Raw genomic sequence first — 18678 nt, 5'->3', positions numbered from 1 at the left:
CTTCACCCTGGTGCTTCCCCTTAAAGGGATACCGCCACTTTTCTTTTTTTTAATGAGGGAGCTGGGAAAATAATAAAAAATAATTATTATAATTATAAGGGGGGGGAGGGTTTGTGACTCTTTTTATACAGCTTAAAATAATAATAATAATAATAATAATATTAATTAAAATAAAAGAATAGCAGCACAATGAGGGAGAGTTCCCTCACATACAAGTTGAGTCCTGTTCTCTTCATGGGAGGTTAGGTGTTTGGGCCATTCTAATGCCCTGCCCCACAGATGACCATGAGACAGTTCACATCGCATATGGGGAATGGTCACTTCCATCTTCCAGACTCGATGGGGCTGGAATTTGTTCTGTCTGTAGGTGAGTGGGCCCAATGCTGTATGGGCCGGTCAGTCAGTCCAACATAAGGACTCAGACTGGGGTTGTTTTGAAGCCAGAAGCCCTAGCAACTAAGAAACCACTGTGCTTTTTGGCGGCAGACAGACCTAGAGAAAGAAGGCATGGGAGAGTGGAGTACCAGGTGCTGAGAGATTCTCCCATCAACAGTTTCACTGAATGGCTACTGCAGAAGCTCATTTGGCCTCCTTGCTCCAGTTCCCAAAGGCACTGTCTATGTCAACAGTTGGTCAGACACAGTGCAGGAGTTTCCACAAATCCAGCCTGCTTCACAGTCTGATGTGTGTGTGTGGGGGGGGGGGGGTGAGAGAGAGAGAGAACAATCTGGGCCCCTGCCCTCACCTGGGATGCTGTACACATCCCATCCCTGAGGCGGGAGTTCTAGAGCCAGGGTCTTGGCCTACCAAAGTGGGGAGCTAGTGTCTCTGGTGTAGGTCCTGCAGTTCCAAGCTGTCAGACGGGTCTATGCCAGTCTCCTCAGGGCCATCAGATTCAAAGCCCTCATGTGTGTAGCCCCGGCAGGAGCCAGGCAGGGATGAGTGCAAGGCCAGCATCACTGAGGCAGTGGCTGTAACTGTGGTGAAGGTGCCACCAGGTCCGAGAGGTGGCACTTTGGTGCTATGAACAGTGGGGTCGGTCCGAGGGGGAATGGGGGCAGTCTGAGCGAGCCAAGGCCCTAGTCTGTGTTTTGACTGCTCTTGCTGCTGTGAAGCATCCTTGACCTCGGCGGCAGTGGTTGGCAAGTGGGCTCGAGGGGTTGTGGGTTGGGTCCAATCTGGGCTGCAAAACGACAGAGGCGATTCTAGGCTTGTCTTGTAGCTTTTCACCACCTGCCCAGGAGGGAAGAGATTGATGTGAGCATGTTGGATATGAGAGGGAAGAATACGCTAACAAAATATTGTGGGAATGGAGGATTTCTAATGAGAGCACCTCTCAGACCTTTTAAAAAGGAAAACCTTAATTCCACAAGGAGGAATGGAGGCACAATGAGAGAGGATGATGTTGTCCTGAACAACAGACTTCGACAATGATATCTTGTCACCATCTGTTCTAACTCCTAGAACACTTATTGAGCTGGAAATGAACCTTGACTCCTATTTCCCCAATTTAAACCACACTGCACCTGAGGTATATGGAAAAAAGCCAAGCATTCCTAGTTTATAGTGCCCTTGCTCTTACTTACAATGGCCCAAGTCTTTTCAAGAGATCCTAGGAATTATCTCTCCCAGGGCTCCACTTACTTCAGTCTATTAGAACTCCATCCCCACCCCAGCAATATGGCTAGAAGGCAAAATTCCCTATTCCCTTCTTGCCTCCCCTCCCAACTCATTAAGAAACATTATTCTAACACTGGAAGCAGAATCTAGGAACCTTTGCCTCCTCTCCTGCCATAACATGAGACTCCACTGTCCATCTAAAGAAACAAGAATTCTGGCTCCCCTGACTCCTGGAGGACACTTACGGTGATTTTGGGGAAGCTGGGGCTTTTGCTGGCCCTGACCAAGATGTGCGATTGCGTTGGGGGGATGATGTAGGTGCTACGGTCATCTTCACCAATGTCTGATGCCCCAGTGCTCTCCGAGTAGTACTCTGAATCTGAGGAGTCACCAAAGACCCCACCCTGCTGGCGAACGTAAAAGCTGTGGTGGCTGATGGGTGGGGGGACAGGTGATGGTGTTGGCAGGCGGCTGCCATTATCTGCCGGTGTGATCTGCATGATGAAAAGCAGAAAGCACAGGGTGTCAAACAAAGGGTTTCCAGTCTTTGTGCTTTCAAACTTGACCGCTAAGTGCAGACAAAGGTGCAACCATTCCATTCAGTATAGCAAATCCTGAAATCTAGCAATAGCAAGATGAAAAGAGAACTACATGTTCTGCTCACTTGTGCTGACAGTTTTGCATAAAACCTGGGGGAATGTTCAGACACTTCCCTCCATCCCAAAGTGGCAACAACATTTGACAATGGGATGGAGGATCCCTTCTGCCCTTCCCTATGGTTTCCCCCTCGAGAATGTTGGTCAGAAACAGGAGTTCTCCTACCTCTGCTGGTGGCCCAATGATAGACAGCAAGACCGGCAGCAGCACCAGGCCATTGAGCAGCCCCAGAATTGTCAGAATGGTGAGCACAGCGAAGAAATACCTTGGGTGGAGAGAAGGAGGTCAGTAATTGCCATGTGTGCAGTTCATCTGCATATAATAGGGACTTTATCATAAAAAAAATATTATTGCTCCTCCTGTTTTCTTTCCCCATCCCAGCAGCTAAGAGAGTGAAGTTCTGTGGCTTGTGTGAGAGGGAAGGGTATTTCTCCAGGTGGTGGTAGATGTCAGCAAAGCATCTGGGCCTCTCTTCAGGGCAACATGGAATCCTCTCAATCTCTCTCCCTCTTACACATATGCGCACACACACACACACACAGCGAGAGAGAGATACATACACAAAGTATATTCACACATGCATTCTTCACTGCTGTACACATTCTGTTTGGACACATACATTCACTCCTGAGACATTTTGTTTTCTGGGGGGAGGGCAGGGGCTAGGGAGGTGGGTGATGATCTTGTTTGCATTCTCTAACCTATCAAGGCCAGACATGAGATAACTGCAGAGATTGGAGCTTTTTGGTACAGTGCACATTCAGCCAAGAAGAAACATTTGCAGAATTTCAGTGGCAAATTTGATAGTGAAGCAACAGGGGGCAGCCAGGTGGCAATGTGCCCCCCGACCCTGGACGCTGCCCATTCCTGCTGCAGGGGAAGGTGCCAGATACGGAATAAATGGCCCTCAGGATATCCTCAGCTCAACTTCAAAAGTTGCTGTCTTGAACAGGGGGTTTCTATCTTTCCCCAATTTTGGCCAAGTGTTGGCCCTAGGACGGCCATGCATCTTATTTGATTTTGCATTCATTTGCATTCTTGGTCTGTGGGCCCCTTAGACTTATTGCCTCTCCTGCATGACATTGACCAAATTCCCAAAAGACCACAAGACAGACAATTTCCCATTCCCTAACTACTCCTCTTACTGATATCTTACTGAAATGCCCTGTGGGCCTTTGGGACTGGCCCACAGGGCCTTTTTCGTTACAGTTGGCCCAGAGGATCAATGGAAGAGGAATACAAGAGAAGAAAGCCACAGGACAGTACCTCAGAATGAAGTCAAATTCTGAACCAGCTAACATCAGTACACCAAGCAGAGTAGAAACAGCACCATCCATCACAGGAGCAAACATGTGCTCCAGGGCCACAGTGGAGCGCAGGTTCCGGTTGCCAATGGCTGTGAGAAAACCCTGAAAAAAAGGATGGACAATCAGAATTGAGCTAAAAGGAGTGTCTTGACCAAGCAGACACCAAGACAGGAGCAGAAAACCACACTGCATGTTAGAGGCCCCACGAGGCTGGGGGAAACAAGAAGAACCAAAAGTCCAAATCTAGTCCGATGCTATTGCTGGAGCTGGGATAGCCTCATCCAGAAATGAAAGTTCTCACTCAGGTTCCTTTGAAAGCAAAACAGTTTGGGCATGGCTTTTCACCCCATACACAATGATATTCTTATATTCTGCACTAACTCATCAAGAAGAACTGCTAACCCCAGGGTTCTGTATTCACCGTTACAGAAATGGATTAAATTTCACTCTGACCATCTAGACTACAACAGGGTGGTTTAAGAGCATTAAGGAGTAACAAATCCACTTTAAGTGATGCTGAAGATCCATGGTTTACTGATTATCTCATGTAAACACTAGTACTGATCAAGTTTTGATCAACAGACCAAAACTTGAATAATCCAGAAGTTCTGGGTGGGTGCCATCAAGGCCATTTGAATAAATTAGGTTCTAATATTGCACACCAAGTCACCTGGTATGGAAAAAGTGTGTTCAGGGAACCCTATTCCTTTCAGTATGGGCCCACCAAGGTTGGTGGGGGGGGAGACAGAGAGAGAGAGAGAGAGAGAGACAGACAGACAGACAGACAGACAGACAGACAATGAATCGCATGCTCTTGACACCCTAAGGATATATGATTGAGAAGCACAATGAGTTGTGCATGTGTAACTGTTTATTTACCAGGGCCACGTGTACAGTGAATTCCACTCCAATGCCCACAGAGGCAATGAGGATGACTACAGGGATGGCACTCAGTTTGATGCCCATCAGGCCCATGATACCAAAGAGCTCAACTGTCATCATAGTCAGAACAAATACCTGGAACAGAGAGAAGGGGCAGGTTAATCTCTCACCCCGAAACTAAGGTAATGGACAAGCCAGTTATAGCAACCAAGGAAATCTTTATGTGTTAACAGGCAGTTTATGAACAGGAATCTACAAATCTACATGGTCATTAACAGATCATGCTTTCTGAGGAATCCTGTGACCCCTAGGATGTTACGAGACCTCATGATTGCAGAGGAAGTTGTCTAAAGGATCAGAAACCAGAAGGATGTTCTTTAAAGCCTTCAGTATTCAGTGGTAAGTATTTAAGGTCTCTGCACAATATTCATCCCCCTGACACACGCAACCCCTTTTCTCCTGTCCAATAGTACTTTTCTTCCCCTTGTGCCACTTGGTTATTTTATTTCTAGCACAGAATTTGGATTTTGGGTGGTTAATATTAGGTTTCTATAGTGCAACAGTATAGCCCTCATGGTTATGAACATTAATCAACTACAAATACTAATAGCCCAGAATATGGATATTATGACAATACAATGAGGATCATAAGCTAAGAATATGAACAATCAAGGTACCAAACAGGCATTGGTGACTGATGTTATTTAATTCATAGTTAACATTTGTAATCAGTCATTCATGTGCCACAAGGAGATGTATGTAATTTCTGAATGAAGAATTAATGCAACAGAGTGAAATGGAATTATCATGGGAGACAAACAAGGTGCACGGGTGCAGGCCTGTGGATGGACACCCCATCCATAAGTGTAGGTAAGGATACCATGGGCAGTATCCAATGATGACCCCCCGCAAGCGGCCAGACCTGCCAATTTTGTTGCGCAAGTGGCACCCACCACTTATGCAATGGAGATTTAGTGTTTCCTGGGGCAACCCAAAATGAGCAGAAATGGTCATTTCTGGAACAGGGAAGGCCAGCAGAGCTCGCATAAGGGAGCTCTGACAACCTGCCCCGTTCCAGGAACAAGCGTTTCTGCTCATTTCAGCTGCTTGCACAATGGAATCAGCGGGGCTGGCTTGTAGAACAGAAGTGGCGGTGAGCCCCATTCATGGATGGGCAGCACTGGCTACTGCCCAAAACATAGTAGAGCACTTGCATTATATCAGCGCAGAGGCTAGCCCCATGTAAGCTTAACCCCTTCAGCACCATGGAGAGAAGCTTGAGGACACAGTAGAATGTTTGCTTTTTACTGTGAAGATGCAGATCTGTTTTCAACATGATGTGGTAGCAGATGTGCATTTGCCACTGTGTGTAGACGCAATGGGAATCTGTGGCCAATTCTACTTCCTTGCTGCATGCACCTGTACAATACCTAAACTGGTACACATGTGTTTGTTGTGTGTATATGTGCAAAACCCTTTTTGTGTTCATTTAAAAGAGAAATGCTTTCACTAAAAAAAACACCAAATTCAGCAACCAGATTAGATGATGCAAACTACTACAACAACTTGTTTTGCTAATTTATTCCATTTGCAAAATTGAGTTTTTGAAGAATTGGAATAGTTTTAAATGGTCTTTGTTGATGGAAGGAAAAATTCCTAGGCCATTTCGTAAAGGGAGACAAAAGGAAACTGCAGGAGTGGGGGAACTGTGCCCTTTGCTTTTAACTCCCTGATCCAAGGAAGCATCACACAAAATTACCCCATTCCCAAGTTTCCTGTCCCAACATAGAGGACTAGAAACCATCTATGCTAATTTTACAAAGGCAATAGTGTTTGACAACCATGTGACTTGTTGCTACTACATATAAGGCCTGGAATCAGCAACAGCAGAGATGTCTGACTTGCCAGGTACCCTGTTCTTTGTGAAGGAGAATACTCACAATGATACTGGCTGTCCAAGGATTGAGGAGCAGCAGGGTGCACACCAGGAAAGTGCAGGCTAGCACAATGCTGATGGCCTGCAGAAGCCAGTGACGCAGGCCAATGTATTGCTCCCAAAAGAGGAAAGGGTAGCCGCTAGGGTAGCTGAGCACGCCACGTGTCTGGGCCACCTCATCACAGATGGCACGCACACTCTCGATGGCTGCCACGAAGTCCGATGTCTGCCGCAGTCCATTGAGGTAAAAAGGGAACTGAGCAAATTCCAGGGGCTGTGCAGCTGGGACTGTCAAAAAGAGAGGCAGCCATCAGGTACAGTGACCTCCTGCCCCACTCCTCTCTCTAGGGCCCAAGATGAATCGTTTCCTTTGCCCCACCAATTCATGAAGCCAGGCATGGCTTACAAAGGTGGGGAAGATGCAGCATTATGGTTTATGTTGTGGAATAAGCATGGGATGGGGGCTAGGGCTGAAACAGTAATGTAGTCTGAATGGGAACAGGGCTCCAATCTGCACTCACTTCGAAGGTTCTCTCCAGTGGCATCGTACTTGTCATGGATCCACTCTGGGGGTGGAGGATAGAAGTTGGCCTGGGAGGCAGCAAAGCCAAGGGGGTCATTGCTCACCCACACGGTCAAGCAGATGTAGAAGATGTCAGGGGGAATGATCCCATTTTCATCCACCAGGCGGCGAGTTGTCAGCTGTGGGGCAGATAGAAGGGAGAGGGAAATGTTTGATCAAGGCACTACTACACTGCTGCTATTGCAGGGAAAGGGCTGAGGCCTCTTTGCTTATGCCCCAGCTCATCCTTTCCACAGCTATGCAGACCTCCTCTGTCCCCCCAGATCTCCGTTTGGAAGCCCCTCCCACACACACACACACAAATGCCTGTGAAGAAACTCTACTTTTGCTCTCTCCATGCTCTTTCAGCAAGGATCTTCTCCTTCCCACCAGGTAGATCAAGGACTCGTATTTAATTCTCACAGCTCTGCAAGTACCCTTCACCTACCAATTCCCCTCTCCCCACACAATTATTTGCTTAAGCCCCCACACTTACTTGATTTAGGTTGAAGGGCTCCTTCTTGTTGCCTGTCTGGATGAGGAGCTTGTAGGCCAGGGCACCATCCTCTGACCCGTTGCGGTAATTCTCCCTGGTGATGAGCCCAGCTTCCCAGTCCCGGTCAAAGGCTACCTGTAGACCTGGAATTAGTTGGGAGTGAACAGTTAAAGGAGTGCCATTTGTAGGATCCCATGGCCTAGAAACAAGAGCTCACCAGCTATGCCTATCTCCTACCCTCTACATGGCCTCCATCCCTGTGCTTTAGCACAGTAGTCTCAGTCCCAGGAGCAACCAGAGCTGGACCTCTTCAGAGTTTGGGCATATTTCTGCCCCTAGAGAAACAGGAATGGAGCTATCAATCTTAGAAGGTAGAAGGGAAGTGTGAGCATGCACACACATAATATCTGGGTAAATATAGGCAGTGTCTGCCTGAGTATGCAAGATACAAACACTGTGCCTAAATGAGATACAGAGCTTCTGGAAAGTTCTCAAGGAGCTAGATTATTTCTAGCAGACTAGAACACTGCTATCTAGAGCAGCCTTCCCCAACCTGGTGCCCTCCAGATGTACTGGATTACAATTCTCAGCATCCCCCAGCCAGCATGGTGTGGCTGCGGGATGCTGGCAGTTACAGTCCAACACATCTGGAGGGCACCAGGTTGGGGAAGCCTGATCTAGAGCGTGGTTGTGAAACAGAGATATGCTTGCCTTCTCTGGAACCACCTGGCCAATCACTTGGTACAAACTTCCATGTGTTCCCCTGCCATCAGCAGTTCATACTAATAGCATCCTGCACTAAAAACTAGTGGACTTCCCATTTCATTTTTTAAGTAGAGACAGTGCAGGCGAGGAGAGAGAGTTTGCACAAAGTATTTCGCTCACCTTGCAGCCAATCCTGGAAGTAGTGCAGCCACATCTTAGGCAACTGGCGGTTCTCATCGCGCACTACATACTGGATGGCATTGAAGGCCTGGTGCAGATCATAGAGGGCCTCCTGTGAGTTGGGGTAGTCAAAGCCACTCTTGGTTACCACGAACATGTTGTAAAAGGAGAAGTACTGGAACTGAGCAGAAATGAAGGCATGCTCCTTTGTGCCTCGTGGTACTATATCCGTCAGGTAGAGCCCATCATGTACCTTGGTTGTACCATAAAGGCTCAATCCCAGCAGTGCCAGGAATAGGACTACCACAATTCCCTGAAAATGCAGGAAGGAAAGAGTCAAGGTGGGTGCAGTCAGACCCCAACCCTTTCCACACATTCCAACTTTTTCCATTGTTGCTATCAAGAGACTTGGCCTTCTCTTAACAAAGCAAAAGGCTACCTGGGGTTTGGACGGTTACTATCCAGCCCCACTCTCTAGTGTCTGCCTGTGTGGTATGAGTTCCCTCCAAATGACAATTCACTTGATGGCTTTTTAGCAAATAAGGAAAGGAAAGGTTCCTCCTGTGCAAGCACCGGGTCATTACTGACACTTACGCTGGCATTTTCATGGCAGACTGTTAATAGCAATAATAATTTTTAAAATGGAGTTTACATCCAAATGGGCCATAGAGCATACTTGCAAGACAAGAACATCAGCAATGACATTCATGTCAGAGACCACATCAACATTTCCCCTGGTTAACCCTGACAAACATAGTTCTTTTGTCTCTGTTCTTCTCTCTCTCTCTCTCTCTCTCTCTCTGTAAGGCAATCTTGGACAATCCAAGGTTGTTGGTACTAACAGAACCACTGCATCATGAAGTACGCAAGGAAGTATGACTTGCCCGACTGAATGTGCAAAAACCAGCTCTTATCTTTGAATGACTACAGTGGACATTGTGGACATCAAGTGCACATTGAACACATCTCAGATTGGTTTGGAGGGGAACACAGTTCTCATCTCTAACTGACTAGGCCAGTTTCCCACAGGCTGCAGTGCCTGCATCACAGATATACTACCCAAGATGCTGTGCTGATCTTTTTCCTGCATAGGGCACAATGCCCCACAACACTCTTGAGAGTGACTCTCCACTGCCTACCTTAGTCTGGCTCTGCAGCAGGATGGGTGCATATTTGTCACGAGCGAAGCTGGAAAGGTTCCATTGACAAAAGGGCAATGATACACACTCCTGGGCACCTTTGCCCTCATCCAGCTGTGCCAGAAGATCACGGGTGGAGCTGGCAGGAGTGAAGACTTGTGAGCCCAGAGGGTTGGCTGGTAGGAGAGTGGAGGGGGTGGTGAAGACATGCTGCGTGGGTGGTAAGATGGTGACCACGTGCCGCCCAGAGGGGTCACACTGGGTGAAGGCCTGCACAGTAGTGGTGATGTGTGTGCTGGTGGTCAGCGCCGGATGACCATGGGGATAAGTGGGTGCAGTGTGGTTGTCATTCGCATCAGCATATTCTTGTGGCTGGATCTGGATGACGCGGGAGGAGCAGAGGCTGTGGGTAGAAGAGGACACTGAGAAACTGCTGGCAGGGGGCAGACTGTCCTAGCCATTCATGCATGCTGCAAAGATTCACTGCCTAGCTTAGACCCAGTATCTAGATATTTGTTGTTTATTTGGTCAGTCGCTTCCAACTCTTCGTGACTTCATGGACCAGCCCACGCCAGAGCTTCCTGTCGGCCGTCGCCACCCCCAGCTCCCCCAAGGTCGAGCCCATCACCTCCAGTATCTAGATATATATCTAGATATAGATATAGCTATCACAGAAGGGGACTAATTCTCTTGTTGAGCAGATGGACAGACCCTTTGGGATAAAGATGTGGGGCTCAAACCCCATCATATATCTTTATAGGGTCTAATAGTTTTTCTGAGTCTGTTGATTTTATGTGTACTTTGACTTGTTTTTAGAGACAAACTTCTGCCACGATAAAGAAATATTTTTTGAAACTTGTTGGGAACACTACCATCTGCACATCTGAGTTGTTGTTGTTGTTGCTCTTTTGGCGTTTTCCTTGCAGCTGTGTTTGATTCCCTGTTGTTCTGCCCCCAGCTACAACATTACTCTCCTCTCCCAGGAGATTTGATGGAGCCCAGCCTTGCCCTGCAGAGTGCAGGAGCGCCCCAAGGGAGAAGGGATCCTTTGCCCTATCCCACTCTTAAGACAATACCTGTAGAAGCAGCACAGAATGTCAAGCCTCTTGTTTTCACGCCGGTGAAGGTCCAAGCTCAGGATGGCAGGAAAAATGAACAGCACCATGGCAAAGTTAAACACAACCACTATGGCAGCCTGCAGAAGATAAAGAGATGAAAAAGAGAGGAGTTAAAAGACAGGGAAGATCCTGAGCCATGTCACCCTCTACAAAGAAGGGCTTCTATCCTGCTAGTGCCACTTCCATTCAAGCAAACAGATCTCCCAACTTTCTAGCCAAGACCATGTGGACTGAAGGCCAAACTACATCTGGCATTATGAATGTGGTTTGCCCTTGACTGCAAGAGTTTTCTTTCACAAGTTGCCATGCCACAAATCTATCATGGCATGGGAGGAGGGAGGCCTTAAGCAGGAGTACTGAATGTCTTTCATCCTGAGGGCTGAATTCAATTTTGGAGATGCTGTTGTGGGCATGGGGAGATTTGAGTAGTGGGTGGGACCAAAGGCAAAAGGGGCAGGGCCAAAATACAAAAAACTAGCACATTTTAGCCTAAAGCTCTTTCTACCAGTAAATAAGCCTTAGAAGAGGCATGTCGACCTTTTAGAATGGGAAAAACCTACACAACAGTCAGGAAACCACCAAAGAGTCAGTAGTCAGAGGAAAGGGGAAGGGGCTGTGGCCTTCTGGGGAACCTTGCAGGGCGGTATTTGGTCCAGGGGCTGAGGTTCAAGGCCTCTGCTTTAGGCCTCTGCCCCATGCTCCAGTCCCAACTGGGGCCCTGCACCTGCTACTTGTATGGGAAAAGGAGCTCTCATTGCAGGGCTTGGCTACAGTGAGGTATAAGGACAAGGCTCATGTGCACAAACACTGGATGCATGCATACCTGTGCAGAGGAACTGCTAGCAGAAAGGCTTACCTGCAGGGAGAAGGCACGCAGTGCAGGGATGGGCACAAGGGCGGCCATGAAGAAGGCAATCATGTTATTGACTGAGGTGAGTGCCACACTGGTGCCACTACGTCGGAGGCATTCACCAGTTCGCTCCTGTTTTGGGAAGGTGAAAACGAGATACAATGAGCACAGAGTGGACAGCTTGGGCTGAGTATGCACCGGCAGTACGCAGGAACCCAAATTGTACAAGAACATCGAAATGGTCTCACCTTAACAGGGACATGTTGGCTGGTCTCTGTGAAGGCGTGTGCCAGCAAGAACATGTCATCCACGCCAATGCCCAGTGCCAGGAAGGGGAGCACCTATATAGATATGGAGGGAAATACAATTAGAGGGGCATGGTCAAGACCTGTCCAACTTCCACAAAACTAGATACAGGTGTCAGGCTGTGCAAGGAAGGGAATGATTGGAAATGGAGACGGTTGGCTGGATGGCCATCTGTCAGGGATGCTGTAGCTGCATCTTGCATTGCAGAGCTTGCACTGAGAAAGGGGTTGGACTAGATGATCTTGAAGGTCCCTTCCAACTCTGTGATTCTATGTATGCTTACTTCTTCTTTTATGCTCAGGCTCTAAATGATCCTCATATTTTTCCAAAGTCAGATTGGCTGATGACTCTACGGGCTTTTTGCTTTCTCCTAACACATATGGCATAACTCATTCACTTGAGCAACATAAACTTGGTTTTATTAGGCTGCTCCCTTGCCTTGCAGGTACTTTTGCCGAGGCTCCCCTTGTGCACATTCCTAATCAGGATGTCAAGGGATTTGCCTCAGTGCAAATGGACTGCAGCTCCTTTTAACTGAACTATTCTATGACTGTCCTCTACTTCCTCAGGCACCTATGAATGAGAAAGTAGCATGTAGACTGCTAGACTCTTCTGAGAGGTGAAGGCAGTAGTGCAGTCAATGCTGGAGCCTCAGGAACAGCCATGGGTCTGCAAAGAAAGTGCTCTCTACAACACAACATCCTCAGATGCCACGCTAATCTCAGTACTGCTTGAACTGAGAAATCTGAGAAGAGGTTGGACTATTCTAATGTTTGCAGAGCAAGAGGAAGACTGACCGACAGACAGCGAAGGGTGGCTGGGGTGGGAAGGTGAACATCTCCAATGTGTGACATACCTGGGTGGTGGCTGCATTGAATGAGATGCCTAGCAGGGAGCAGAGTCCGAGTCCAGCAGCCACTGAAAGGGCAACCAGGAGAACACCCGCCAGGCCCACAGCGCCCTGTGATTTGGAGCAGTCCCAGCGCAGCATGGTGACACAGGCATATGCCAGCTACAAGAAGATGAAAATGACAATTACTGAGGAGAAGGAAGGAGGAGAACTATTGCAGAAGCAATTGAGGCAGGCAGGAGAGAGGGGAGAAGCTGCTACACACCATCAGAAGATACCCGCCAGCCACGCGGATGGCGCTCACATCTGAGAAGGATTTCATGATGTCATTAAGTGTGGTGATGGAGAAGGCATGGATAGTCTGGGAGGAATTTGCAGGGAGGGATTCCTGGGCCAACTGGAAAGACACAAGATCTGTGAAATACTGGAAGAGGAGCACAGTCATCATCTCAGTGGCTTTGGACAGACTCACACTGGGATCCTGCTCACATACATTCATGCACAGGATCCACTTGCACACCTGCCAAACTCGAAACACAGAGGCCCCGCTGAGACCTAAGCCCTTTGCTGAAGCATCCAATCATAAGCAATCTGCTGCTCAATGAAGAAATCTGCTTACAACAAGCACTGATTTACTCACAAGCCTATCTGAAACCCCTCCAGGAAAGGATCTTCTCTCAACCACTCCCACCCAGATGCATATCACCATACAGACCTACTCAAGTACATCAGACCTCTTTCCACTGTCAGGATTGCATTTCGTGAAGTCCCCATAACTGACTTGGTGTCACCAGGCCAAAAGGTCACAAGATGTCAAAAGGGCATGGAAGAGCCTATACGTTGCTATACTTGTCATGAACCAAACAAGGCTGAGCACGGTCGAGGATCCAAACTCTCCATTTGGGGAAATAAGTGATCGTCCTTCCACCCAAGAAACTGCTTTGTGTGCCATTCTATACATTCACAAGCATCCATGTGCCTGCAGATACACAACCTTCCTTGTTTAGAAATGCATATCCGCAAGCAGTCCTGCATGATCCCTCCCCCACATCCCCTAATCATGGACCTGCATGCGTTTCTGCACATCACCTCCCTGGCATTCTCCTTTTCAGCATTTTGTAGATGCGCTCGTGCTCTCACCCATGCACAAACATACCTCCCTTGCATCAAGCAGCCTTGAAGTCTCCACACAAGTGTCAGAGCTGCCCTGCTACATGCCTCTGCCCACCTCACCTCTACAAACTCCCTCTGCCAGGCCTCCAGCACAGCAGCTGCCTTCTCCTCACTCCAGCTGATGTCATGTATCTCATAGTCATCCCGGTAGTGCTCAAAAAGCTGCCGTGGGCTCATTAGCAGGAACATGCTCTGCAGGGCTTCAGCTCTGTAGGAAGAAGAGCAGGCTCAGGGACACCTTCTCTTGCCCACAGTTGAGGAGGCAGGAGTCCTTTTAACTCTGGATCACAGTGGCACTCCCCTCCCCCAGCTTAAGGCAGAAGCCAGGAGCTCTGATTTCTAGCTTTTATTTCGCACAATCAGCCCCCGTTTGGAGCCGATTCACAGGTTTCCTTTTAATGCTTCTTTCGATCCAAGCAGCTTCCCCACCCTGACCCCCCATCTAAATGTATGCAAAGTGGACAACTGTGCTGTGTCAATCAACTTCCTTGGGAAAGAAACCACTGCCTACTGCTCCAAGCACAGCATGCAAACAACCAATAGGCTTTTCCAACACGCCTGCGATTGCCAATAGGCCTATGATTTATTCTTGTGGTGGATGATTTACACATCTGGTTCACCACATACACATTCAATATGTACAAGAAGAAAAGTAATGAAAAAGTAGCTCTCAAAGTGACTGCATTCTAGAAATGCATGGGAGGGGCTAGAAATGGCACTTCCTTGGAATATTAGAAGAATCAAGCATACTTTCAACATTAAGGTGTCGAGAGTCTTTCCTGCCATTTTCTGGCTACCTCCTTGCATATGATTTTTAAAATGAAAGGCAACCCTTAAACAGTCTTTGTTCCCAATTTCTCTCCCAGTCCTTGGCAATCTTTAGGCAGCTGAGGACAGAAGGCCCCAGGGGTGTTCCCATCCGTAGGAATTATTTTTCTGACAAGTACAATGTGGCGTGAGATGACCTGCCCCCACTAGCATGCAGAATGTGGCCCACCACACCAAATAGCAATCATCTGCAGCATAGATAGATGGCTATGGATCCAGCATGGGACACAGCACTGACTGCAGAGGCTGGGTACAGGGCCAGCTTCCAATGTTTACTGCTCTAGGCACAGTTGAGCCCCTTTCTGGGATCTGGGCTGTGGATTGCTGCAAGCAGGTGCCTTCAAGACAGCATTCATGTTAGCTGGAAGGGACTGGGGTTTGGCAGGTGGCTTCAGGAGGCAAGGAGTGATGACAGCCAGAGCTTCAGGGATCAACATACATCCTACAGCTCAGGAATGCTTGCCAGTTGCTCCTGGGATCAGGTCATGGGCATGCACCCAGTACTTCGAAGAATATGAAACTCAGCTGCATCAAGTTACAAGCTGGTTCAGGGGTAGTTTACCATCATCCCCAATTGTCAGTCGGGTAGGAATGAGAGTCCGGTCAGTTCCCAGCAGCCATGTCTTCCCCTCCCAAAGTTTATGACTTTGTCAATCATCTTTAATTGGCTCTACTTGCAGGGAAGAGCCATCTGCCCTGCAGAAAGACCTCCTTAGTTACTGCATTATTTCTGGTCAGAGATCTCCTCTTGACATGGATGGGCAGACACACACTTACCTCTGCAGTTTGCCCTGGGACTCTTTCACTGTGCCTCCCAGGATCAGCTCCTCTTGCCAGTGCATGTATTTTTGGGAGAAGCCATGGCAGCCGCCTGTGAGCTCAGCGGGGATGTCTGGTTCCTGGTGGTACAGCAAAAAGGGGTTGTAACAGGGCAGCAGTAACTTAGGACATGAGCACAGGACGTTTAGATGGTGATTGAGGATTTTGTTAAGAGTTCCATCAACAGTTTTCCACAGAGCAAGAGGTGCCTCTGCACACATCCACTGCCTCCTGAACTGAAACAGAACTGTTTTCCTTCAAGATAAGTGATAATTTGCTATAGGCCTGAACTAACTGGCTAATAAAACAAAAGCTAGCCACTTGGGCAAACAAGGGCAAATGTTGCTCCTTGGCAAACGTCACATGTGAGGAAAGCCCAGGAAGAATGAGAGGCAGCATGTTCTAGGAGACAGAATATCAGACTTGAGGTTTCAAGCCCTTGCTTAACCATGAGTTCACTGACCTCGTGGGGAAGTCAGTACTTCTCAGCTACAGTTTCCCATCCATTAAATGGAAATAAAACACTAAAAAATGTCAGAGGGATTGTGAAGCACCTTGCACATTAATAGCGCTACTGGACTGATTCCTCTCCTTATAAACAAACCACCAAGGGTTACCAATATTCCATCACACACATACACCCAATATTGTCATGCCCAGGCGTGACCAAGAATGGAACCTTATATGGGGCTATGCAAATAGCAGCAGACTTGATTCTCAATGGCTGTGGATCACTAGGGTCATAAGAACATAAGGACTGTGCTGAATCAGACCAAAGGCCTATCTAGCCCAGCATTCTGTTCCCACAGTGGGCAACCAGATGCCTCTGGGAAGCCCACAAGCAGAACATAAGGGCAATAGCCCTTTCCTGCTGTTGTTTGTTTGTTTATTTATTATATTTCTATCCTGCCTTTCCTTCAAGGAGTCCAAAGTGGCATTCATTATCCTCCTCCTCTCCAATTTATCCTCACAACAACCTAGTGAGGTAGGTTAGGCTGAAAGTCAATAACTGGCCTAAAGTCGCCCAGTGAGTTTCATAGCAGAGTGGGGACTAGAACCCAGGTATTCCCAGATCTAACTCTAGCCACTACACCACACTGTTTCTCGGCAATTCCCCAGCAACTGTTATTGCGAGGCAATATACAGCCATCAAGACAAGTAGGCATTGATAGTTTCCCCCTCCATGAGCAGGTTTAGCAGCCATGTCAATGCTGTCCCTGAGCGCACCCCTTTACTATCTGCCACTCACTTTTATGGGGAAACGTTATGTACTTGGGCACAGCATTGTGGTATGGGCTAAACCTGCCCACCAACCATGAGGCGAGGTGGCCAATCCCTCACTGACAGAGGCCCTGCAGGTCTCCCCACCCCATGCACACACTATAGAACTGATCCTTCCACATACACCACAGATATCTCAATGATAGATGTTCTGCTAGTTATTAGTAATGGTGAAGGCTTGAGCTACTCTCTGGAGAGGATCTCTTCAGTGCAATGACACTGACCCTAGAATAATTAAGGAAATTTAGTAATAGCTATCAGAATAATACTCTTTTTGGAGCAGCCTGATGATTCCCTGGTTGCCCATGATGGAAGAGGGCTCTTTCACATGCCATATGGTGTTGCCACCATTATCATTATGTTCAAAGTGCTTGCAAAGCACACAGCCTCTATGCAGGGACAGCAAGCAGAGTTCAGGGGACCTGGGAGTTTCAAGCTTTTATGTGACAATGTTCCATGCAGGTTCTCTCCTAGTCTAGGTACTGCTACAGAATGAGGGGCCAAAATCAGTGTGGTTCCTTCACCCTGCAACCGTCAGTGAGTCATTCTTAAAGGAATGATACAAAGCACAACTCCATAGATACAGCCCACAGACCCAATGCAGGCCTCAAGCAATGGGAAAAGCAGGAAACTGCTAGATCCAAACATCTACAGTTATTTTATTTTTTTTATCTTATTATATCTATACCCCATCTTTCCTCCAAGGGGCTCTAGCAGTGTACATTATTCTCCCAACAACCCTATGAGGTAGGTTAGGCTGAGAGATAGTGATTGACTGGCCCAAGGTTATCCAGTGAGCTTAATGGCTGAGTGCAGATTTGAACCAGATCTCTTAACCAAAACTACCTTCCAAAACCTCACAGATTAAATCTTAGCTAAACCTCACCTTTATCTACTGTATATATCTACACTGCACATCTCCCAGCAGTATTTCCATATTTTCAGCCACCCACAATAGAAATCATGAAATCATGCCACATTTTTCCTCTTGCAAGGAACCCAAGGTGGTTTACATGGCCTTCCTCCTCTCCACTTTTTCCTCACAACAACCCTGTGAGGTAAGTTGGGCTGAGAGTCAGTGACTGGCCCCAAATCACCCAGTGAGCTTCGTGGCCACTAGAATACAGTTCTCCAGAGTCTCAGTCCATCACTCTAACCACTATACCACACTGGCTGTGGTGGACAGTATCAGGTGGATGCATTCAAGTCAGCCAGTGCCTGATATTTACCCAGCTGAACAGAGAAATATAAGAAGAATCACTAGCTTTTTTTTAACAGATAACTTATAGAAAACTAGTTTTGTTCTCAAAGACTGCAAGAGAGGAGCAAATATACTGCCTATTCAAATTTGATCTGGGAGATGCATTTGCAGAATCCATTCTGACTGTAAGACTGAGTGTGTGTTTGCCTGCCGGCACACCGGGTGTTCTCTTCAATCCTAACGGCATCTCCTTCCTGCTCCTGCGGTGGCAGCGAGAGAAACTGGATAGCCATAATGATAACAGTCTGGCTTTCAAGCCAGGAAATGTGGAATTATGGCTGCAACCCCATCCTCCCGCTCCTTGTGCTTGCCCTCGGTCATATGTGGTGTGGGGGGGGGGGCGCACGCATGCACACACACACACGCTGGCTTCTCCCTCCCCCTCCACTTTCCCAAAACTGCCATCTGTTCCAGGACACATTCCAACTATGACCACCTGCTGGCCAGCACTTGCATTGTGTCTGCCTGGATCAGCACCATCAGTCCTGCCTTTACCTCCTTGGCACAGTGCCAGGCGTTCCACATCTCCTCCCATGCCTAGACACAGAAGGGCAAAGCTAACATAATGGGGGACCCCACAGTTAGTTGAGCCCTTTTTGGCGCACACTGCCTGAAAAGAGGTCCCCAGTCCCAATAAGACACAAGATGGCTATCCTATTGTTTTGTACAAACATTACAATCTGAAGAGCTTTGTGGGATCATTGAGTC

General features: G+C 47.8%; 1 protein-coding gene across 1 annotated transcript in view; it reads right to left on the bottom strand.

Moving 5' to 3' along the window:
* Window positions 1–758: 758 nt before the first annotated feature.
* The window catches only part of PTCH2 (patched 2), a 63390-nt gene continuing 45470 nt past the window's right edge, over window positions 759–18678 (bottom strand). Inside the window, exons 7-23 of the mRNA XM_084852656.1 lie at window positions 15387–15508; window positions 13842–13989; window positions 12874–13005; window positions 12615–12770; window positions 11701–11793; window positions 11459–11584; window positions 10561–10679; window positions 9485–9887; window positions 8346–8658; window positions 7461–7603; window positions 6924–7104; window positions 6407–6690; window positions 4464–4601; window positions 3544–3686; window positions 2443–2542; window positions 1866–2114; window positions 759–1233 (exon numbers count right to left, since the gene is read on the bottom strand). Coding sequence (XP_084708782.1) covers window positions 820–1233; window positions 1866–2114; window positions 2443–2542; window positions 3544–3686; window positions 4464–4601; window positions 6407–6690; window positions 6924–7104; window positions 7461–7603; window positions 8346–8658; window positions 9485–9887; window positions 10561–10679; window positions 11459–11584; window positions 11701–11793; window positions 12615–12770; window positions 12874–13005; window positions 13842–13989; window positions 15387–15508 — 3264 coding nt within the window. The 3' untranslated portion in view covers window positions 759–819. The remainder of the gene's footprint in view (window positions 1234–1865; window positions 2115–2442; window positions 2543–3543; window positions 3687–4463; window positions 4602–6406; window positions 6691–6923; window positions 7105–7460; window positions 7604–8345; window positions 8659–9484; window positions 9888–10560; window positions 10680–11458; window positions 11585–11700; window positions 11794–12614; window positions 12771–12873; window positions 13006–13841; window positions 13990–15386; window positions 15509–18678) is intronic.

Source organism: Heloderma suspectum, chromosome 4 (assembly GCF_057233095.1).
Source record: "Heloderma suspectum isolate Gila_16-S chromosome 4, 16-S_ref, whole genome shotgun sequence".
Classification (NCBI taxonomy): Eukaryota; Metazoa; Chordata; class Lepidosauria; order Squamata; family Helodermatidae; genus Heloderma; species Heloderma suspectum.
The sequence above is the reverse complement of the archived record's forward strand: the minus strand, read 5'-3'. Positions and strand labels throughout refer to the sequence as shown.